The sequence below is a fragment of the Pristiophorus japonicus genome, chromosome 15, assembly GCF_044704955.1.
Source record: "Pristiophorus japonicus isolate sPriJap1 chromosome 15, sPriJap1.hap1, whole genome shotgun sequence".
In the NCBI taxonomy this organism is placed as follows: Eukaryota; Metazoa; Chordata; class Chondrichthyes; family Pristiophoridae; genus Pristiophorus; species Pristiophorus japonicus.
In genome coordinates this window covers 149,049,705-149,074,508 of record NC_091991.1, presented here as the reverse complement: position 1 = coordinate 149,074,508, position 24,804 = coordinate 149,049,705, and the positions used below count along the sequence as shown (strand labels likewise).

General features: G+C 45.5%; 1 protein-coding gene across 6 annotated transcripts in view; it reads right to left on the bottom strand.

Annotated features, from left to right (window-relative positions):
* The window catches only part of LOC139281116 (acyl-coenzyme A synthetase ACSM3, mitochondrial-like), a 79,762-nt gene that overhangs the window by 24,706 nt on the left and 30,252 nt on the right, over positions 1-24,804 (bottom strand). For 4 of the 6 annotated variants that reach the window (XM_070901081.1, XM_070901077.1, XM_070901080.1 and 1 more), the window contains 5 exons: positions 15,221-15,364; positions 11,911-12,067; positions 10,552-10,631; positions 10,057-10,197; positions 9,064-9,187 (listed from right to left, as the gene is read on the bottom strand). In XM_070901081.1, coding sequence (XP_070757182.1) covers positions 9,064-9,187; positions 10,057-10,197; positions 10,552-10,631; positions 11,911-12,067; positions 15,221-15,364 — 646 coding nt within the window. The remainder of the gene's footprint in view (positions 1-9,063; positions 9,188-10,056; positions 10,198-10,551; positions 10,632-11,910; positions 12,068-15,220; positions 15,365-24,804) is intronic. The other 2 variants (XM_070901078.1, XM_070901079.1) reach the window with 2 other exon arrangements.

Here is a 24,804-nt window from a genome sequence, read left to right as displayed (position 1 = left end):
CCTAGGGTCTTAAAAGTGGTGGCTGCAGAGATAGTGGATGCATTGTCATGTACCAAAATTCCCTGGATTCTGGGGATGTCCCAGCGGATTAGAAGACAACAAATGTAATGCCCCTATTTAAAAAAGGAGGCAGACAGAAAGCAGAAAACTATAGACCAGTTAACCTAACATCGGTCATTGGTAAAATGCTGGAGTCCATTATAAAGAAAGCAGTAGCAGGACATTTGGAAAAGCATAATACAGTCAAGCAGAGTCAACATGGTTTTATGAAAGGGAAATCACTTTTGACAAATTTGCTGGAGTTCTTTGAGAATGTAACGAGCAGGGTGGATAAGGGGAAACCAGTGGATGTGGTGTATTTGGATTTCCAGAAGGCAATCGATAAGGTGCCACATAAAAAGTTACTGCATAAGATAAAAGTTCATGGGGTTGGGGGTAATATATTAGCATGGATAGCGGATTGACTAACTAACAGAGAACAGAGAGTCGGGATAAATGGGTCATTTTCCGGTTGGCAAATGGTAACCAGTGGTGTGCCATAAGGATTGGTGCTAGGGCCTCAACTATTCACAATTTATATTAATAACTTGGATGAAGGGACCGAGTGTAATGTAGCCAAGTTTGCTGATGATACAAAGATGGGTGGGAAATTAAGTTGTGAGGAGGTCACAAAAAATCTGCAAAGGGATGTAGACAGGCTAAGTGAGTGGGCAATCATTTGGCAGATGGAGTATAATGTGAGAAAGTGTGAGGTTATCCACTTTGGCAGGAAAATTTTTCTCAAAAATTATTTAAATGGAGAGAAATTACAAAATGTTGCAGTACAGTCGGACCTGGGGGTCCTTGTGCATGAAGTTAGTATGCAATACAGCAAGTAATCAGGAAGGCAAATAGAATGTTGGCCTTTGTTGCAAATGGGATGGAGTATAAAAGCAGAGAAGTCCTGTTACAACTGTACAGGGTATTGGTGAGGCCATACCTAGAGTATTGCGTACAGCAGGAGTAGGCCATTTGGCCCCTCGAGCCTGTTCCGCCATTCAATAAGATCATGGCGGATCTGATCTTGTGGTCAGCTCCACTTCCCTGCCCATTCCCAATAACCCTTCATTCCCTTATCGCTCAAAAATCTCTATCTCCATCTTAAATATATTCAATGATTCAACCTCCACAGTTCTCTGTAGAAGAGAATTCCACAAATTTACAACCCTCTGAGAGAAGAAATTTATCCTCATCTCAGTTTTAAATGGGCGACCCCTTATTCTGAAACTATGCTCCCTAGTTCTAGATTCCCCTACAAGGGGAAACATCCTCCCTGCATCCACCTTGTCGAGCCTCCTCGGTATCTTATGTTTCAATAAGATCACCTCTCATTCTTCTAAACTCCAATGAGTATAGGCCCAACCTACTCAACCTTTCCTCATAAGTCAACCCCTTCATCTCAGGAATCAACCTAATGAACCTTCTCAGAACTGCCTCCAGTGTAAGTAGATCCTTCCTTAAAAGGTTACTGCACAAGGTTCCTACTCCTGCTCTTATGTTCTTAAATTATGCTTAACTGTAAAGTTCTGTTTCTTTCTAATTAAAAAAGCTATTCAGATACAAAGTAATACTTCTAACTATTTATTTAAGTCATCTGTCCAGACTCAAAAGGGATCAGTTTTCAATAACGTTTGTCTGTAAATTTCTGTTAGCTTCAACAGTCGGAAACAATTGAACTCATTGGTTGGTCTTCCATTTATCCAGCAGAGGGCGCTCATATAGTCCTTTATATATTTACTTTCTGGAGGATTAAACTTGAACACAAGGACACCTGGAAGCTGCTGTTGTCTGTAATACAAGTTCAAACAGCCTTCTTGTCATGTATTCAACTGTCATTGTAACCCATGTATAAACTGACCTAAGTTGTACACTGTGAGAACACTGACCACTAGGTGGTGAACTTGTGGGAGTTACTCCTAACCTGGACATTCAGGTATAAAAGAGGAACCTCCACCCACCTTCATCACTTCAGTGATGGCAAATAAAGATTACTGGTCACAGAGTGACCTTCTCTTTAGTATGGGCCTCGTGTGCATTTGTACTGTATAGTAAGGACATATTATTGGTGACGAGAAACTGGGATTTAAACCACGCGAGCATGGCCACTAGCAGCAAAGACGAGAGGTACTGTGTTGGTGATGATTGGGATGATTTTACCGAGAGACTACAGCAAAGTTTTGTCACTAAGGAATGGCTGGGACAGGATTCGTCTGACAAATGCAGGGCTCATCTCCTGACGGTTTGTGGATCCAGGACGTACTCCCTGATGAAGGACCTTCAAGCGCCAGAGAAGCTGATGGACAAGACTTTTGAAGAGCTCAGTAAGTTGTTCGGGGAACACTTTAAACCAATCAGCAGCATGCACATGGTGAGACACCGGTTTTACACGCACCGGCGGCGAGAAGGGCAAAGCGTTCCAGATTTCGTGGCAGACCTCCGGCGTCTGGCGAGCCTATGTAAGTTCCCAGATGCCTGCAGAGCGGAGATGCTGCAAGACTTTTTTATTGAGGGCATCGGGCACGCTGGGGTTTTCAGGAAATTGATTGAGACCAAAGACTTGACCCTGGAAATGGCAGCTTTGATGGTCCAGACATTTATCTCAGGGGAGGAAGAGACCAAAATGATGTTTGACAAAAATCTGGGCTCAAAGGCAGCAAATGGACAGAGAGTAACATTGTTAATGCGGCACACAGTTCTCCAGGCAGACAAGGACAATCGGACATGCCCGAGCATGTAGTCGAACCCAAAGGGGAATTCAACAGAGACAATGGCTAGCTGAACGACGATTCATGCCATCGCAAGGGACAATGCGGCCAGTAATGGGGCCATCAACACCTGTCAATGGTGCATTTAAGGACAGTCAGAGGCGATCGACTGGTAATGGACCTTTTGTTTCCAACAATGGCTCATGTTGGAGGTGTGGAGGCAAACACACAGCCAGAGCTTGCAGGTATCAGCAATATACCTGCAGAAATTGCAACGTCTGCGGTCACTTGGCGCGTATGTGCAGGAAGCCTGCAGCCAGGTTGATGTACGAGGAGGACCGGCCGGATGTAAGCCCTACGAGGCCAAATGGACACTGGGGGAAATCGCTGGAAGCTGAAGTTCAGCGAGTTCATGTGGTACACATATACAGTTCATACACCAGGATGCCACCAATAATGATGAAAGTGCTCCTCAATGGCATCCCAATATCAATGGAGCTAGACACGGGGGCCAGCCAGTCCCTGATGAGTATCAAACAGTTCAACAAGTTGTGGGCGTCCAAGGCCAGGAGGCCAAAATTATTGGCGATTGATGCACAGCTACGGACATATACAAAAGTGATCATTCCGGTGCTAGGCAGCGCCGCGGTAGTTGTGACCCACAAAGATTCGGAGAACAGGTTGCCACTCTGGATTGTCCCGGGGGATAGTCCCGCACTGCTGGGGAGGAGTTGGCTTGCTGTCATGAACTGGAAATGGGGCGATGTCAATGCAATTTCTTCTGTGGAGCGAGTATCATGCTCACAGGAGACAAATTTGACTCACCATTTCAACCCGCATTGGAACTTTCATGGGGACCAAGGTAGTGATTCACATAAACCCGGATGCCAGGCCAGTACACCACAAGGCCAGAGTGGTGCCGTACGTGATGCGGGAAAAGATAGAAGGCAAATTGGACCGCCTGCTGAGGGAAGGCATCATCTCGCCAGTCGAATTCAGTGACTGGGCAAGCCCGATTGTGCTGGTGCTCAAGGCGGATGGGTCAGTCAGGATATGTGGTGATTACAAGGCCACCATCAATCGGGTGTCACTCCAAGACCAGTACCCGCTACCGAGAGCGGAGGACCTCTTTGCGACGCTATCCGGTGGCAAACTTTTTTCAAAATTGGAGCTGACCTCAGCTTACATGACCCAGGAGCTGGTGAGTGAGTCGAAGAAGCTGACCTCCATCACGACACACAAGGGGTTGTTTGAGTACAACAGATGTCCGTTTGGGATTTGCTCGGCCGCCGCGATCTTTCAACGAAACATGGAAAGTCTCCTCAAGTCGATTCCAAGGATGGTGGTTTTTCAAGACAACATCCTCATCACGGGTTGCGATACTGAAGAACACCTCCACAACCTGGAGGAGGTGCTACGCAGATTGGACCGGGTAGGTCTGCGACTGAAAAAGGCGAAGTGCATCTTCCTAGCTCCAGAGGTAGAATTCCTGGGAATGAGGGTAGCAGCATGTTAATGCCAAGGGTCAGTTACAGCCGGTAGCTTATGCCTCCAGAAGTCTGTCCCAGGCAGAAAGGGGCTATAGGATGGTAGAAAAGGAAGCGTTGCATGTGTATATGCAGTAAAAAAAAAATGCACCAGTACCTGTTTGGCAGGAAATTTGAGCTGGAGACAGATCACAAACCCCTAACGTCCCTTTTGGCCGACAACAAGGCCATAAATGCAAATGCGTCGGTCCGCATACAGAGGTGGGCACTTACGTTAGCCGCCTATGACTATACAATTCGTCACAGACCGGACACTGAAAACTGTGCCGATGCACTCAGCAGGCTCCCACTAGCCACCACCGAGGGGGCAATCGAGCATGCTGCTGAGATGGTCATGGCTGTTGAAACTTTAGAAAGCAAAGGCTCACCCGTGACAGCCCGTCAGATCAAAGTCTGGACAAATAGAGAAATGAATAGGGACTGGGCAGTCACGTACGGGGCATGCACTGAGGAATTTAAACCATTTCACAGGCGCAAGGATGAACTCTCGATTCAGGTCGATTGCCTACTGTGGGGAAATCCAGTAGTCATGCCCCAGATGGGCAGAGAGGCGTTCATCCGAGAATTCCACAATGAGCACCCGGGCATTGTCATGATGAAGGCAATTGCCAGGTCACACGTTTGGTGGCCAGGAACTTTGTTCGCAGGTGCAACACATGTGCCCAGCTGGGCAATGCGCCCAGGGAAGCCCCCCTTAGCCCCTGGTCCTGGCCCGCCAAGCTATGGTCACGCATCCATGTTGACTACGCAGGTCCTTTCATGGGAAAAATGTTTTTGGTTGTAGTAGACGCCTACTCCAAATGGATCGGGTGTGACATTCTCAATTCAAGCACATCCTCTGCCACGGTAGAAAGTCTACGGGCAATGTTCGCCGCCCATGGTCTACCGGACGTCTTGGTCAGCGACAATGACCCGTGCTTTACAAGAATTGAGTTCCAGGACTTCATGGCAGGAAATGGTATCAACCATGTCAGAACAGCACCATTCAAGCCGGCCTCAAACAGCCAGGCGGAACGAGCAGTGCAGATAATCAAACAGGGGATGCTCAGAATCCAAGGGGGTTCCCTACAAAGCCGCTTATCATGCCTCCTGTTGGCCAATAGATCCCGACCACACTTGCTCACAGGGGTTCCACCCGCAGAGCTGCTAATGAAAAGGACGCTCAAAACCAGGTTATCCCTCATACACCCCACCATGAAAGCAGACGCCGGTCACAATGTGACTCTCATGACGGGAATGCGAGGGCGCGATGTATTGATGTCAATGACCCTGTCTTTGTCCTCAACTACGCTGCAGGGCCCAAATGGCTCGCAGGCACTGTGATTGCCAAAGAGGGGAAGAGGATTCTGGTAGTTAAACTTACCAATGGACAAATCTGCCGCAAACACGTGGATCATAATAAACATAAGAATTATGAACAGGAGTAGGCCATCTAGCCCCTCGAGCCTGCTCCGCCATTCAACAAGATCATGGCTGATCTGGCCGTGGACTCAGCTCCACTTACCCGCTCGCTCCCCGTAACCCTTAATTCCCTTATTGGTTAAAAATCTATCTATCTGTGATTTGAATACATTTAATGAGCTAGCCTCAACTGCTTCCTTGGGCAGAGAATTCCACAGATTCACAACCCTCTGGGAGAAGAAATTCCTTCTCAACTCGGTTTTAAATTGGCTCCCCCGTATTTTGAGGCTGTGCCCCCTAGTTCTTGTCTCCCCGACCAGTGGAAACAACCTCTCTGCCTCTATCTTGTCTATCCCCTTTCATTATTTTAAATGTTTCTATAAGATCACCCCTCATCCTTCTGAACTCCAACGAGTAAAGACCCAGTCTACTCAATCTATCATCATAAGGTAACCCCCTCATCTCCGGAATTAGCCTAGTGAATCGTCTCTGTACCCCCTCCAAAGCTAGTATATCCTTCCTTAAGAAAGGTGACCAAAACTGCATGCAGTACTCCAGTTGCGGTCTCACCAATACCCTATACAGTTGCAGCAGGACCTCCCTGCTTTTGTACTCCATCCCTCTCGCAATGAAGGCCAACATTCCATTCGCTTCCTGATTACTTGCTGCACCCCCAGGTCCCTCTGCACCGCAGCATGTTGTAATCTCTCCCCATTCAAATAATATTCCCTTTTACTGTTTTTTTCTCCAAGGTGGATGACCTCACATTTTACGACATTGTATTCCATCTGCCAAACCTTAGCCCATTCGCTTACCCTATCTAAATCTCTTTGCAGCCTCTCTCTGTCCTCTACACAACCCGCTTTCCCACTAATCAAACAAAAGGGAGGTTCAGCAGTCCCTTAGAAGAAACAGAGGAAGAACACGATATAGAGTTCACTCCACCACAGGTGACCGAACACTGGAACCAAGCGGAGGAGAGCCCAGTCACTGTGGGCAGTCCGGAGGCCTGAGGCACCGCAAACAGCAGACACTCAGGCCAGCGCCCAACAACCGGAGCCCCAACTCAGGCGCTCTATAAGGGAGCGTAAACCACCAGAGACACTTAACCTGTGATCCCAATAAGACTTTGGGGGGAGGTGATGTCATGTATTCAACTGTCACTGTAACCCATGTATAAACTGACCTAAGTTGTACACCGTGAGAACACTGACCACTAGGTGGTGAACTTGTTGGAGACACTCCTAACCTGGACTTTCAGGTATAAAAGAGGAAGCTCCACCCACCTTCATCACTTCAGTGCTGGCAAATAAAGGTTACTGGTCACAGAATGACCTTCTCCCTAGTATGGGCCTCGTGTGCATTTGTACTGTATAGTAAGGACATATTACTTCTGACATCACTTTCCCTTCTATGCTCCATATTAGTCTTCTTTAGTTGAAGAAACACTAAGATAGATATGGATCAGAAAAGGCATTAAACCCATCCTAGCTTATCATCATCTGGATAAGCCCCACTGTACTTTCATCCAACTGTTTAACTGGACTCTAGGATATTTGACCTCTGTACCATACCAGAATGTCAATTCCACATGTTAATCATTGTATAAAGAACTTCAGTCATACATTTGCCATTCAGTGGTTTGAATTTGTGTTCCTCTGTACTGATGTTTAATTTGAAGTAATATTCTGGATTTACTTTTTCTATGCCATTGAATATCTTGTATACTTTTATAAAGTCTCCTCTCAGTTGCCTTCCTGGAAGACTAAAAGCCTAGTTTTTCAGTCCTTCCTCATAACTTTGTCCTCATTCTGAGGTTCAGTCTTGTAGCTGTACTCTGCACCACATCTTAGATCTTGAATGTCCCCCTTGTGTAAGGTTGAATAGGTACTATTTACAGCTATGTCTGCATGTACATAATGCTGGTGAACTTGCACCACCATGCAACCCTACACTGGTCCTAAATTACCCACTATGCACCAAATGTTCTTCCCATGACGCCTTGTTGACCATTGGGTTGACCATGTTTCCACTCACATAACCATAAGGGAACCATTTCATCTCTTGTTCTCCCCTTGACTATATTCTAAAGCAAAAACAGCTTTGCCCGCTAAAAAGCATGACAATAGTAGATTTTCACAGCAGAATAGGTCGTTTCTGCAGCAACAAAAATCTGTTCTAATATGTATTTCATTAAAAAATTCAGCACATCTTTAGCAGGCGGTGATCAAATCACATATTCACCAGTGTAACAAAACATCTTCATAGGGTAGATTTAGGAGGCATTTAAAATTTTACATATCCATTATTAGCCCAGGCTGCATTCTTTCCAGCTATTGTGTATTTCTACCCCTGCAAAAAATCACTAAAAATGAGAACCATTGAAAATGAATTAAAAGAAATATCAAACTTCACATAGCAACACGTTTTAATTTTCAATAGTTTTAAAATAAATATTTGGAGTGCAACAAAAGGTTTATGCTAAAAATATTAGAGGCTACTTATAGTTTATCAGCAATCTTGAGTTGAATTCATCAAATGTAACATAGTTACCGACAATGTCTCAAAAGCAAAATACTGCAGATGCTGGAATCTGAAATAAAAACAGAAAATGCTAGAAATACTCAGCAGGTCAGGCAGCATCTGTGGACAGAGAAACAGGGTTAACGTTTCAGGTCCATGATCCTTCGTCAGAGGATTATTGTATACCTACAATGTCTGCTGTTTTGTTATGAGAGGCGAAATGGAGGTGGGAGATGGGGCGTTAGCTTTCAAGGACAGAAGGGACAAGGATGTTTTTTTTTGTTGAGAAGGTAATGACGGCTGCTTTGAAAGGGAGGGGGACAGTTCCTGAGGAAAGGGAACCATTTACAATGTTAGTTGGCATGGAGGCCAGAAGGCAATTTAGTGAGTAGTTTGGTGGGAATATTGTCAAGGGAGCAGGAAGAGAGTCTCGTGGAGATGAGCTTGACGAGGACATATGGGGAGATGGAAGATAAAATAGAGATATATGTGGGTTTAGGGCTAGGGCGGTTGGGGTATTAGCTTGGTAGGCAAGGGGAAGGGGGAATGTAGCAGAGATAGCTGAACAGATAGTCTCAATCTTAATGACAAAGAAATCCATAAGCTTCTCTCATTTGTTGGAAGTGAGGGTGGAGGGAGCAGTGAGAGGGGTTGAAGGAGACAGTTGGAGAAAAGAAGCTCAAGATTATCTTTGCTCTCCAGGATGATCCAGTGTTACAAGCTGTTTGCTATGATTCATGGACTATCTTCCTAGGTTACAGGACTCTCTCCTTTATTACAAAGCTGGCTGGTTTCTTCCTTTCTTCATTAAAGAAACAAAACCTGTTACTGAAGGTTAAAGCACGTACAGTCTCTGTCTGGCCATATCCTTCATAGATGTCTAAGCCGGTCTGTTCTTTCCATTTCTCCATCACCTCAGGGTTCATGGGCTCACCACCAGTCACACAGTGCTGGAGGTTTTTGAATCTGTAACTAAATTAAAAGAAAATTAAGTCAGGCCACGAGTGGTGCAGAGTTTTCAGCATCAGTCTAATTATCTGTTTAGATATGTACTCGATATACTGTACCATGCATCGAAACTAGAAGGAAAAGCATTAATTTTTTAAAAGAATATTATGAACATGTTAAGGTCCCAAGTAGCATATGCTACCTTTGTATTTTATCTTTTGCAAACACAAGTTATAGGTTTCATAAATATTTGAACATCCAAACCTAAAGTGTACACAATTCAGGTATCTGGAAAATCAATCAGACTGCAGGAATTCAGTTTACAAAAGGGACTCAAAGTGCATTTGCTTTAATTTAGATATGCTTGTCTAGTTTGTGTGTCTAGCAGTATGAGGCCCCCCCACCTGCTTAACTAAACAAGTTTGGCGAAGCTTCTTTCATCATCATCATCATCATCATCATTATAGGCAGTCCCTCGAAACGAGGATGACTTGCTTCCACGCCAAAAAAAGATAAGTTCACAGGTGTTCCAATGAAAGACTTAAAATTCCAGGTCCTGAACTACTACCTGAAGGGTGGAAGATGTGCGAGGATTTAAAAAAAAAAAAAATGTGTGGTGGCCGTTGCACACCAGTCACCACACGGGCTTGACAGAGCTAGGTCTTGGTCCAGTGGCAAGGATTACCCAAGGCGACTGGAGACCTGCTCTGCTGCATGGACCTAGTGCACACACATATCACAGTGTGGGCTGGCCTGTGCTGCCCCTGGGCCCCTGGCCCCAAACACACGCCTCTCCTTAAGGAGTCTCGATCACATCCCTCCACAGTCTCTCGCCGGTCCTTAGCACCGACCTCGCCGCTCCTGCTGTATCTGTACACGCTCCAATCACCAACCTAGACCTTGCTGACGTCACTCTTCGCTGCTGTTGTAGCTCGCGCTGCTCCCTGGAGTGGCATGCCTCCACACTGCTCCCAAGCCGCTGCTCGCCGCTCCTTTTATGGCCCCGACCTGCCGCTGGTGTTCTCACGCAGCTTCTGTGGTAGCATGTGAAAACACAAAGAATGTGCAGAAATGTCTGTAACAACTCTGGCCTTAGGTCAGTCATTTACTTGTGTGCTGACCTCTGCGTAAGCTCTTACCAAACTGCAGGAAAGGTTTCAACCTACAAACAATCATGGAGTGAATAATTGTCTACAGAAAACTAAACTATCAACAAAAATGTTGTAGTTAGTAAAGGGAGAAATGGCACTGCCAAGTGCAGAGGGAACAGTGAATAGTCTTAAGGAGTCCTGAGCCGCAGACAACAGGGTGATGTAGGTGGGTTTGCATGGTTGTTATACACGACCAGTCAAAATTAATGTTAAAGGATGACCAATAAATTCATATACCTGGCGACGTCACTCTGTATAAGCATCCGATACACAGTAGGCGGAGAACAAAAGGTTGTTATTGGATACCTGGATAAAACCTAGGAAAAGAACATTTAAAAATAAATTATTATCCAAAGCCAATAACAATAAGAAAACATTTGCAGAACATCAGCCTTCAAAGAACAGTGCGCCTAAGGCAGGATTGTTCAGGATACCACACATAACCAGCCCAATTATCCTGGCCTGTATACATTTGGAAAAAAAAAACCCTCTCCACATTTAAAAATACCAAATGAAATTCACTGCAATCTTCCTGCCATTGTGCCAGAGCAGTCATTCTAGATTTGGAAAGACCTGGTTCTCATCCTTCTTCACCCTAACTCCATGCCCACCACATCATATGCTACAGAAATGCAGAATTGTGTAGGCCACTGAGGTTGGTTCGAGTGAGGGTGCATGGCACTCAACCATATTAAAATTCAGTCCCAAGAAAAAACAAAATCATTTTGAAACTAAAATCCTGGAACGGTAAGTGTAAGTAATTTAACAGAAAGAAAAATAAAGCTGACAATGAGAAAAACAAATGTGCCCCATCAAGTATACTGCATCCAGAATGCACAAGGGTAAATTTCCCTTTGGGCATGGTCGGAAAACTGGAGGGTTGTGGATTTTCTGCCAGTTTTACACACTGGCAGCCGATCGGTAGCTGCCAGTTTAACACCTGCATCCAAAGTGAAAATGATTCCCAAAATATAATTTATCATAGATTGCCCCCCTAAGAGGTGATAGGTATTGGTAGGATTTTTGGGGGACATGAAGAAACTGTGGTCATGAAGACCAACATTAACAATGAAAAGCGAAATATAAAGCACCAATGTGCATATTTTTGTACCTCAGCCACTTAATAATAATGCTAAGGGCCTGGATAACCATTTTTAATTTTGTGCAGTGTGAAATTTGTTCATTTTAATAATAAATAAAATGTTTAAGTAACTTTACAGACATTTATAAAAAAAATGTTTTATGCTTGTTCATGTTTGTTTTGCTCTCTCTAACAATTTTTAAAAGTTAGACTTTTTAGAGCTTACTCACTTCCTTGTTCACTGTCTGTGAAAATTCTGCATTTTGATTGGCTGCTTAGAGAGTCTGTTGACATCACAGCAGTTTGCACAAGGGGATCCCCACTATACTTCGTTGATCTGAATTGAAGGTCGGAAAACCCAAAGTTCTCAACACAGGGATCGCGAGATCCATGTGCGGAGCATACTTCGGGGCCAGTGGCTAATGACTTTGCTTTGCTGCTGACTGCAAATTCCGGGCCAATAGTATACTTACAATCACGTTTTATCAAAAAATACACAGTGACAGTTTGCTTACTTCCAATACAGCTTTGGATTCAAACCGTGGCATTTGATGGACAAAGACACAGGATCCTTGAATCCATGGCGAGAAGATACTTCCCCATGCAGATTTAGCCCAGCCAGTGTCTGAGGTATTCCACATCACATCTGAGGGAGTGAGATCCAACCAGTACCTGGCAGAGGGCATTATCATAATCAACCTTCTGTCCACTGGATTATAACCACAAATATTTTTGTAAATCTAGCTAATGGTGTAATTCACTTCCATTTGGATCCAGGCAAAATTAAATCCCTATGTTAATATCATTCATGTCAATTGAAACATAGGGAGCTCAGTACCCAAAAGGCACAGTGAGTAAATGCGGTGTGGCACTGAGCCATAATGACCAGGAAGATTCCAGATTCAATTCCTGATCTTGATAAGTTAGCCGATGACCAGTGGTGAGGCCAACATAAATGACTATGTTGTCACTGCACGGGTGGGTGAAGAGACAGAGAGGATTAAAAAAACAATGAAAAATAATGCAAGGTTTCTATTCCTTAGTAACATCTTTGACCGCGGCTGAAATATACACATGTGAATGCCAGGTGAGGACAGGGTCAGGTTTGACTGTGATGGATTCCACAATCAAATAGCTCACCAGCAGTCTCTGTCTAGAATCTCACAAGATGAAAAGTCATTTGGGTACAGTACCGAAGTACTGATGCTGGCTGTGGAGCTGCACCCCAGCATAACTGGTCGAGAGGAAGGGTGGGAAAGAAAATGGAAGCCAATTTTGTGAGAGTAAAATTGCAGCAGGATTCATGGTTGAAGTGATTCATTTCAAAGCTGATGTTTTAATCGTGATCTTACACATACTAACAAATCAAGGAATAAGTCTTTGATGCCGAAATAAAATCCCTTAACCGATAAGGGATTAAGGGGTTATGGGGAGCGGGCAGGGAAGTGGACCTGAGCCCATGATCAGATCAGCCATGATCGTATTAAATGGTGGAGCAGGCTCGAGGGGCCGTATGGCCTACTCCTGCTCCTATTTCTTATGTTCTTATTATGTAGATATTAAAGAAAATGTCTGCTCTAACAGAGCATGTTTTAAATTTGACTGAACACATATAACCCCCTAGCGTTCAAAATCTGGAAATCCTTATTCCGTTGTATGCAAACGGACACAGAAGACATGCAATCTCAACTTTTCAATTCACAATTATATATTTGTTCTGTGGCTTGTCTGCCCATATAATGATCTACATTCAAATTTTTGGACCCTCAATTCACTGTACATATATGCAATGCAAATAGCCAACATCAAATACACAAAGAATATAGGATTACCTCTCCCACTCCAATTTTCCGATATAAATGTGGGCATTAGGTGCAGTGTTCATAACTTAAACACACTGGGCTAAAAATTCATTTCGGCCCGTTTTGTGGCACAGAATGGCCGATGCAATTCCATTACATTAATGTAGGGGGTATGATTAAGAAGTTTGCAGAAGATACAAAAATTGACCGTGTGGTTGATAATGATGAAGAAAGCTGTAGACTGCAGGAAGATATTAATGAACTGGTCAGGTGGGCAGAACAGTGGCAAATGGAATTCAATCTGGAGAAGTGTGAGGTAATGCATTTGGGGAGGGTTTACATGACAAGGGAACAATAAATGGTAGGACACTGAGAAGTGTAGAGGAACAGAGGAACCTTGGAGTGTATGTCCACAGATCCCTGAAGGTAACAGGACAGGTAGATAAGGGTATACAGGATACTTACCTTTATTAGTCGATGCATAGATTATAAGAGCAGGAAGGCCATGCTTGAACTGTATAAAACAGTAGTTAGGCCACAGTTAGAGTACTGTATGCAGTTCTGGTCACCACATTACAGGAAAGATGTGATTGCATTAGAGAGGATATAGAGGAGATTTACGAGGATGTTGCCAGGACTGGAGAATTTTAGCAATGAGGAAAGATTGGATAGGCTGGGGTTGTTTTCTCTGGAACAGTGGAGGCTGAGGGGAGACCTGATTGAGGTTTAAAAAATGATGAGGGGCCTAGGTAGAGTGGATAGGAAGGACCTATTATCTTTAGCAGAGGGGTCAACAACCAGGGGGCATAGATTTAAAGTAATTGGTAGAAGGCTTTGAGGGGATTTGAGGGGAAATGTTTTCACCCAGAGGGTGGTGGGGGCCTGGAACTCACTGCTTGAAAGGGTGGTAAAGGCAGAAATCCTCACCACATTTAAAATGTACTTGGATATGCACTTGAAGTGCTGTAACCTACAAGGCTACGGACTAAGAGCTGGAAAGCGGGATTAGGCTGGATAGCTCTTTGTTGACCGGCACATACATGGTGGGCCAAATGGCCTCCTTCAGTGTTGTAAATTTCTATGATTCTATGATACACCACATGTTGGATGCCTGAGACTTGCTGAAATTACCAGCGAGCTGCAGTCACCATCACGCCTCCAGGGGCGGTTTTAAGATAAGCACCGTGGGGCGTCTGCTTCACCAGCAGTGGCCCTCGGGTAGGTCATGGAAGGAGGTGTAGGAGGGGGGATAGCGCAGGTTAGCGGCAGCCCTCAAGAATGCCATGGAGCTGGGAGGAGCATTCCTGTTCCTTCTGGCTCTACATCAAGATAATATAAAAATAACCTTACCTGTTTGTTGCCGGCCACTGGTTAGGCTGCAGCAAATGCTAGAAAACCTGAGTGTAGCAGGCCTGCCAGTTGCTCTGCTCAGCATGGCCCAATTTCTGCAATTGGTCTTTATACAGGTGTTAATCCCCTCGTTAACATAAGCAAGGGGCCCAACACCAGTTTAAGGCGGCCACCCGGGACACCTGGATATCGTCCAAGGCCAATATGATATATTCCAGGCGTCCTAGGTTGTGGGACATAGCTCTGCAAAATTGGTTCTTTTCCCCTGTTTTCATCCAGAAAACGGGCACAACGAGGACCTATTTCTCCCCACCGACTGTTTCTAGCCCCCTAACTGCTTGATTGTACAGTTTGGGACTTGGGATCTATTCTGTTAACATGTTGTAAAGTTACCGTCTGGCTGACTTTCAGGCTCACTAGCAGTGGCCTGTGAGCAGGTTGTTTCTGTGTGGTAGCATGTAGTGCACGGAGACAATAAATACAGTGAGAAAAAAAAAATAGTGAAATCATCATTTGCCACAGCAAAAACATTTCTCATTAATAATTTAGGCTTAAGTTTTAATAGAACTCTACAACATATTTTGTTGTTAACAGAATAGCTCCCAAGTTCCAGATTTTACATTTCCAAGTTATCATATCGACACCAAATTTATACATGTATTCACTCTCTGACCTTCCAGTCATTGTATGGCCTATTCCATAACTGCAGTGTGTGTGTAGGGCCATTTTAGGAGATCCTGTGGTTCCGCTGGTAAAGAAAATGGTCATTGGGTCCAAACTCTTGGTATTTGCACATCTGTGGTCAGCTGATGCATTTCTTCAGACACAGAATTAAGACATTTGAAGAGTTACTTTTATTTTATTTTTTAACCGAAGTGTAATCTCATACATTTAAAAAAGCCATCTAGATGAAAGGTTTAAGCTAATGGAAGTTTTGCCCAAAGTCCGTAAATAATAAGCAATTTGTTAGCTTGTCTTGGTAATTGATAAGCACCTCATGCCCATTGTACTGGAAGTTTTTTGATCCATGAACATAGAAACATAGGCCCCAAGTTTCCACATGCGGCAAAACAGGTGCCCCTCCGAGCTGGGCGCCCGTTTATCGCGCTGAAAACGGCGCCTGAAAAAAACCGCAGCATTCTCGAGCGCCTTGCAGCTCGATGTCTGCTTGGCGCGGCGCACAGGGGGCGGAGCCTACGACTTGCGCCGATTTTGTAAGTAGGAGGGGGCGGGTACAATTTAAATGAGTTTTTTTGGTGCCGGCAACCCTGCGCGTGCGCGTTGGAGCATTCGCGCACGCGCAGTGTGAAGGAAACATTGGCACTCGGCCATTTTAAAAAGTGCTGCAGAAAAAGTGAAAATTTGTTTATTGAACCCTTGCAAAGGCTTGCATTTTAATTTTCTTGATATTTCTGTGTGTGAGGGAGTGCATTCTGTAATGAAAGATAGACTGTGATAAACGGGACACATGCACTTGTTTGAGACTATTCAAATTCTTTGTAGCTGTTCAATTTTTAACATTTTTTAATAAAACCACATTGCCCTTCCATGATCAGCACTGAGGCTTCTTCCAGCTTTCTCCCCCTGCCGTCGGTCGGTCCCGACGGCAAACCGCTTCCTGAAAGGCCTGCCTGAAGCACTTTCACACAGGTAGGAACATGGTTTATTTAATCTTTTCTTTGCTTATAAATTTTTATTCAGGTTGGATTTATTTGTATAATATTTGTATAAGTATAACTAAGGATTTATTGTAGAATTTAATGACTTCCCTTCCCCCCCCCCCCCCCACCTCGTTCCCGACGCCTAATTTGTAACCTGCGCCTGATTTTTTAATGTGTAGACAAGGTTTTTTCAAGCCTACAAAAATCTTCACTTGCTCCATTCTAAGTTAGTTTGGAGTACGTTTTCACCGTGGAAACTTTCAAATCAGGCGTCAGTGGCCGGACACGCCCCCTTTTGAAAAAAAAATTCTGTTCAAAAGTGAAACTGTTCTACCTGACTAGAACTGCAGAAAACTTAAATGTGGAGAATTCCGATTTCTAAGATACTCCATTCTCCACCAGTTGCTCCTAAAAATCAGGAGCAAATCATGTGGAAACTTGGGGCCATAGATGTAGGAGTAGGCCATTCGGCCCTTCGAGCCTGCACCACCATTCAATATGATCATGGTTGATCATGCAACTTCAGTACCCTATTCCTGCTTTCTCTCCATACCCCTTGATCCCTTTAGCCGTAAGGGTCACATCTAACTCCCTTTTGAATATATCTAACGAATTGGCCTCAACAACTTTCTGTGGTAGAGAATTCCACAAGTTCACAATTCTCTGAGTGAAGAAGTTTCTCCTCATCTCGGTCCTAAATGGCTTACCCCTTAATCCTTAGACTGTGACCCCTGGTTCTGGACTTCCTCAACATCAGGAACATTTTTTCTGCATCTAACCTGTCCAGTCCCATCACAATTTTATATGTTTCCATGAGATCCCCTCTCATTCTTCTAAATTCCAGTGAATATAAGCTTTGTCGATCCAGTCTTTCTTCATATGTCAGTCCTGCCATCCCGGGAATCAGTCTGGTGAACAGAGGAAGATAAAACACAGAAACACCGACATAGGCTGGAATTCAAATTTTTGAAGAGGAAATTAGGATGGCTTTTTGCGAGACTGAAGTTAGAAATGCTGGAAGACAATTAGAAGTCAACCTGCTTAAATAAAGTAAAATGACCCACTGATGTGGGGAAGCATGATATATTCTTCATTTTGCATTACTGCACCAAGATAAGTTGTACTGATCGAACTATTTGGGGGAAATTTTAAACCCCAGGACAGGTGGGAGAGGGGCAAGGTTTAAATTCTTAAAAATGGGAAACCCGTCACCAACCTGTTGCAAACGCGCCTACTTCCGGTTTAATTGGGGCGTGAGAGTAAATTACGGCCGAGTGTCAGGTCAATAATGATTATACTTAAATGCCTCAGATTTTAGCAGCCATTTGGATTTAACGGTAAGTGCTTTTCCAACACTACTTGAGAGACAGGGGAGCAGGAATACTTTTCCCCAATCTAACCTGCCACGATCTGCCTTCCTCCCCACGATCTCCAGACCCCCCCTCCCCTCTATCTGATGCTGAATTTAGTATATGTGAACATACTGGTGGGTGTGTGTGATTTGATTGGACGATTTGTAAATGGCACCTGTGGGATAGCCTAACTCGGGAGACAGTGGATGCAGAGGATTTTAGAAATGTTAAGAGGGTAATGGATAAATTTTTTTAGCAGATAGAGCTACTGATGGGTATCAGAGATGAAGTGGGGCAAGAAGTCTGTGTCCTCTTGATAGATGGAGATTGTTATTTCCAATCGTGTATATTCCCGCATTCTTAAAATATATGGGACAATTGTGGGTGGGTGAGTTAGTTTAAGTATGTCTAGTAATGCCATATGATCTCCTGGAGCTTGCTTGAGTTTCTCATGAAATTGACACAGATGTTTTTCAGTTTCTTTTTGCCTCCTCAGGAGTTAGCATTGCGAACACTTGGGGAGGGTGGTGTACATAATTGAACCATCCAATGGATATGTGATTTAAGTCATCCTCGACTCCGAGGAACTGCCTAAGAAGAGAAGGATATGGTGAGCATTGATGAACCTGACAGTTTTTCTTAACGCTTTTTTTTCATATGAGAACTCACCACTTAAAATGTCCACGTTTAAAGCAGGCAGTTGCTTATATTGGTCAAACGTGATAACCATGAGACACTAATGTCAATTTCAAAGTTGCTGGTTATAGCGTCTTAAGTGCACCGTTTATTTCAGGCAGAAACAGCTGTGTTGACTCACCTGTGATATTGTATGAGTGAGGTACACATGAAAAACTGATGCATGTTTTTTAAAAAAATATATTTATATTGGCTTTTAAACAGTTCATTGGGACATGCTGAACTAAGCACCTAAAACTGAAGGACAAAGCAGGCGGTGAATTATCTCAGAAGCGCTCTTTTAATCTGCTGCCGGTATACAGTCTTTAGTGCTCATAATCTGCTGCCTCCAGAGCTTTCTATTCAAACTTCAATGAGCAATGAAGTGAATGAGTAAAGAATTCAATGGGATTGTACATACACTGCATATCCTCGGTGGTTGCAGCACAACTTGCATATATACAGCTTTTTATGAAGTGGGATTGGAAACCAAATATGAATTTCAGGAAAGGGATAGACAAGGTGACTGAAGGCGAGGTTGAAGAGGGTTTTGAGAGGGAGGCTTTTCAAAGTGGGGAGAGATGTGGCAACTCAGAGGACTTTAAGAATGGGAGTTTCAGAATGCTGACAATGATGACTGGAGGCTGAGCCACTGAGGGGAGGGAAGAATACAGAGAAGGCCAGATACAGAGAGGAGAGATTGCAAACTAGGATGTAGGGCTGGAGGAGATTGCAGAGGTGTGTGTAGCAAGACAATGGAGAGATTTACTGACAAAAACTACAATTTTGAATTCGATGACCTCAGGTTGGGACACTAATGGAGGATGGCATGATAACAAAGTGTGACATAGTGCAGGACGTGGATGTGGATGACTGAGTTCGAGATGAATTGGAGTTTGTGCACAAACATTAAAAATCAACGGGCACGAAAAATCCAGCTGATCCTTCAAGTGTGCCCCAAACCTCAACATGGCTCGGGCATCATGACTAGCATACTCCCCACCCCACCCCCGCCATGTAATCTCCTGGGAGAAGTGAAAAGGGAAGAACTTAACAGACTTGGGAGGACAGCAATAGAGAAGTAAGCCTTGGAGTTGACAAAAACGTGGATGAAGGTTTCAGTGGTGAGATAAAATTCAACCACAGCACGACCAAACCAAGAAAAAAAATGTATCAATGTACTCATCCTTTATACATTGTATAATAATAGACAAGAAAGAGGCAGCTTGTGCAGAGCACGGAGTGCAGCAGCATAGAGTGGCATTCGTGAGTTTGGTAAGTGGGTGAGTTTTAAGTTAAATAGTTGGGAACCTTTCAGGTTTAGGCAGAGAAAAACAAGGTAACTCTCCAGTAGGAGGCAATTAGCAGCTAGTTAAAACCAGTTCTGTAAATGACTGGCCAGTAGTGAGTCATCTGACCTAGATACAGTTTAAAAAGAGGCAGCTCGTGCAGAGCATGGAGTGCAGCAGCATAAAGTGGCATCCGTGAGTTTGGTAAGTGGGTGAGTTTGGGCAAGTGGGGGTGGCAGGTGCTGTTTTGTCTTGTTTTTCCTACCAGTGCTGGCACTAGAGCAGCTGATAAGGAGTGCGAGAGTAGGAGCCGGAGGCCCAGAGACCAGCCCAACCAGCTGCAAACAAAGATAGAGGGGTGCGAAATCGAGAGGTGACGTCACAGCCAAGCTGGTAAGTGGTTGGCTGTTTGACTGGTAAGTATAACTCTCTTTTAGTCTGACTTTTAGATTGGTTTAATTGGCAGCAAACTACTAAGTAGCTGTTTGGTGTTTAAGTAAATTTTAGTAAGTAACTTAATTTAAGGGTTAAATCATGGCAGGAGAGCTCAGACCCGTGTCATGCTCATCATGTGTTATGTGGGAAATCAGGGACACTTCTAGTGCCCCTGACTACTATGTGTGCAGGAAGTGTGTCCAGCTGCAGCTCCTGACAGACCGCATGATGGCACTGGAGTTGCGGATGGACTGACATGGAGAATGCGCGATGCTGAGAATGTTGTGGATAGCACATTTAGTGAGTTGGTCACACCCCAGGTAAGGGTTAGGACAGATAGTGAATGGGTGACCAAGAGACAAGGCAAGAGCAGAAAGGTAGTGCAGGAGTCCCCCGCGGTCATCCCCCTCCAAAATAGATATACCGTTTTGGATATTGTTGGGGGAGATAACTTACCAGGGGAAGGCACCAGCAGCCAGGTTCATGGCACCATGGGTGGCTCTGCTGCACAGAAGGGTGGGAAAAAGAGTGGGAGAGCTATAGTGATAGGGGACTCTATTGTCAGGGGAATAGATAGGAGTTTCTGCGGCCGCAATGGAGATTCCAGGATGGTATGTTGCCTCCCTCGTGCAAGGGTCAAGAATGTCTTGGAGAGGCTGCAGAGCATTCTGGAGATGGAGGGTGAACAGCCAGTTGTTGTGGTACATGTAGGTACCAATGATATAGGTAAGAAGCGGGAAGAGGTCCTACAAGCTGAATTTAGGGAGCTAGGAGTTAAATTAAAAAGTAGGACCTCAAAGGTAGTAATCTCTGGATTGCTACCAGTGCCACGTGCTAATCAGAGTAGAGGGAGCAGGATAGTTAGAATAAATACGTGGCTTGAGCAGTGGTGCAAAAGGGAGGGATTCAAATTCCTGGGACATTGGAACCAGTTCTGGGGGAAGTGAGACCTGTACAAAAGGGACAGTCTGCACTTGGGCAGGACTGGAACTGATGTCCTGGGGGTAACATTTGCTAATGCAGTTCGGGAGTGTTTAAACTAATATGGCAGGGAGATGGGAACCTTTGCAGCGAGACAGGGCGAAGTAATATGGAGTCAGAAACAGATGGTAGAAAGGTAAAAAGCAATAGTGGAAGGCCGAGTAAACAAAGGCAAGAAACAAAAAGGGCCACACTACATCATAATTCTAAAGGGACAAAGGGTGTTAAAATATGCCGAAGAACCAACTAGGGGGGAGGCCATCTTCGACTGGGTGTTGTGTAATGAGAGAGGATTAATTAGCAATCTCGTTGTGCAAGGCCCCTTGGGGAAGAGTGACCATAATATGGTGGAATTCTACATTAGGATGGAGAATGAAACAGTTAATTCAGAGACCATGGTCCAGAACTTAAAGAAGGGTAACTTTGAAGGTATGAGGCGTGAATTGGCTAGGATAGCATAGCGAATGATACTTAAGGGGTTGACAGTGGATGGGCAATGGCAGACATTTAGAGACCACATGGATGAACTACAACAATTGTACATCCCTGTCTGACGTAAAAATAAAAAAGGGAAGGTGGCTCAACCGTGGCTCTCAAGGGAAATCAGGGATAGTATTAAAGCCAAGGAAGTGGCATACAAATTGGCCAGAAATAGCAGCGAACCTGGGGACTGGGAGAAATTTAGAACTCAGCAGAGGACAAAAGGTTTGATTAGGGCAGGGAAAATAGAGTACGAGAGGAAGCTTGCAGGGAACATTGGGCCCAAGTTTCGGGCAGCGGCTAGAACGGCGCAGCCCCGACCTGGACGCCCGTTTTTTTGCGCCACAAAGTGCGCCTAAAAAAAACTTACAGATTCTCCGGCTCCCTGCTGGTCCTCTGCAGCCGGGCGCGGCGCAGCATGAGCTGTAGGAGCGGAGCTAGGTCCCTGCGCTGAAAACAGTGCCGGGATCTCTGGCACATGCGCGCCAGCTCCAGGCACCCAGAACTGTGTGGGAGGGGCCCGAAGCACGCAGCCCCCTAGCCCTTGCCGAAAGGCCTCATTGGGGCTGCGTGCATATGGCTGCCTCCCACGCCCAGCTCCTGCTTCCTCCCGACCTGCCTCGACTCCCGCTGCTCCCCCCCCGCCCCCGGATCGGACCCGACCCCGACCCGACTCCCGCTCCCCCCCGCCCCCGTCCGGACCTGCCCGACCCCCCGGACTGGACCCGACCCGAGCTCTCTCTGCCCCCCCGACCCGCGCTCCCGACCCCGACCCGCGCTCCCCCCGACCTGACCCGCGCTCCCGACCCCGGACCTGACCCGACCCAACGCCACCTACCTGTAAATCTGGTGCTGGGGACGGGCCCTGCCCGAAGTCTTGGGCCCGGCCGGGCCTGGCCCGTTCAGCCTCCCTCCCCCTTCTTCTTCCCCCCGCCCCTTCTCTTCCCCCATCCTTCTCCTCCACCCACTTCTCCTTTCCCCCCCCTTCTTCTTTCACCCCTTCTCCTTTCCCCCCCTTCTCCTTCCCCCCCCTCTCCTTTCCCCCCTCCTTCCTCTTCTCCTCCCCACCCCCCCTTCCTCTTCTCCTCCCCACCCCCCCTTCCCCTTCTCCTCCTCCCCTTCCCCTTCTCCCCCCCTTCCCCTCCTCCCCTTCTCCTCCTCCCCCCCACTTCCCCTCCTCCCACCCCTTCCCCTTCTCCTCCTCCCACCCCTTCCCCTTCTCCTCCTCCCCCTTCCCCTTTTCCTCCTCCCCCTTCACCTTCTCTTCCCCCCTTCCCCTTCTCCTCCTCCCCCTTCCCCTTCTCCTCCTCCCCCCTTCCCCTTCTCCTCCTCCCCCCTTCCCCTTCTCCTCCTCCCCCCTTCTCCCCCATCCCTCCCCCTCTGCCTCCCTCCCCTCCCCTGCCCCCCCTCTCTCCCTGCCCCCCCTCTCTCCCTCTACCCCCCTCCTCCCCCTCCCCTCGCTGTCAGAAACACAGACACTGACAGACAGAGAGTGAGAGACACACACAGACAGAGAGATAGAGACACTGACAGAGACACACTGGGGGGAGGGGGAGGGGGGGGGGAGGGGGGGGCGGGCATCCCAGCATGCTGTTGGAGGGCTCCCGGTGCTGCAGTCGGTAAATAGAAAATGTTTTATTTATTGATTAAAAAAAAAAATTATTTATTAATTTTTTTTGATTGATTTATTGGTTGATTTATTGATGTTTTTATCATTTATTATTGATGATGGCTCTTTATTTGTAAAACTGAAGTGTTTAATGTTTGTAAACTTTCCTTTAAGCCCCTCCCCCCCATTCCCTACGCCTGATTTGTAACCTATGCCTGATTTTCTAAAGTGTAGACAAGGTTTTTTCCAGCGTACAAAAATCTTCACTTACTCCATTCCAAGTTAGTTTGGAGTAAGTTTTCACTGCCGAAACTTTGAAAACAGCGTAAGTGGCCGGACACGCCCCCTTTTGAAAAAACAATTCTGTTCCAAAGTGAAACTGTTCTAACTGACTAGAACTGGAGCAAACTAAATGCCGAGAATTTGAATTTCTAAGATACTTCGTTCTACACCAGTTGCTCCAAAAAATCAGGAGCAACTGAGGCCAAAACTTGGGCCATTAAGATGGACTGCAAAAGCTTCTATAGATATTTAATGAGAAAAAGGTTAGTAAAGACAAATGTAGGTCCCCTGCAGTCTGAATCAGGGGAAGTCATAACGGGGAACAAAGAAATGGCAGACCAATTGAACAAGTACTTTGGTTCGGTATTCATTAAGGAGGACACAAACAACCTTCCGGATACAAAAGGGGTCAGAGGGTCTAGTAAGAAGGAGGCACGGAGGGAAATCCTTATTAGTCGGGAAATTGTGTTGGGGAAGTTGATGGGATTGAAGGCCGATAAATCCCCAGGGCCTGATGGACTGCATCCCAGAGTACTTAAGGAGGTGGCCTTGGAAATAGCGGATGCATTGACAGTCATTTTCCAACATTCCATAGACTCTGGATCAGTTCCTATGGAGTGGAGGGTAGCCAATGTAACCCCACTTTTTAAAAAAGGAGGGAGAGAGAAAACAGGGAATTATAGACCGGTCAGTCTGACATCGGTAGTGGGTAAAATGATGGAATCAATTATTGAGGATGTCATAGCAGCACATTTGGAAAGAGGTGACATGATAGGTCCAAGTCAGCATGGATTTGTGAAAGGGAAATCATGCTTGACAAATCTTCTGGAATTTTTTGAGGATGTTTCCAGTAGAGTGGACAAGGGAGAACCAGTTGATGTGGTGTATTTGGACTTTCAGAAGGCTTTCGACAAGGTCCCACACAAGAGATTAATGTGCACCGTTAAAGCACATGGGATTCCCGGGATGGCGGGACTGACCGAGAAAGACTGGATCAACTGGGCTTGTATTCACTGGAGTTCAGAAGAATGAGAGGGGACCTCATAGAAACATTTAAAATTCTGACGGGGTTACACAGGTTAGATGCAGGAAGAATGTTCCCAATGTTGGGGAAGTCCAGAGCCAGAGGTCACAGTCTAAGGATAAGGGGTAAGCCATTTAGGACCGAGATGCGGAGGAACTTCTTCACCCAGAGACTGGTGAACCTGTGGAATTCTCTACCACAGAAAGTTGTTGAGGCCAATTCACTAAATATATTCAAAAAGGAGTTAGATGAGGTCCTTACTACTAGGGGGATCAAGGGGTATGGCGAGAAAGCAGGAATGGTGTACCGAAGTTGAATGTTCAGCCATGAACTCATTGAATGGCGGTGCAGGCTAGAAGGGGGGAATGGCCTACTCCTGCACCTATTTTCTATGTTTCTATGTTTCTATGATTGGGGGTAGTATGCTGACGTGGATTGAGAACTGGTTGGCAGACAGGAAGCAAAGAGT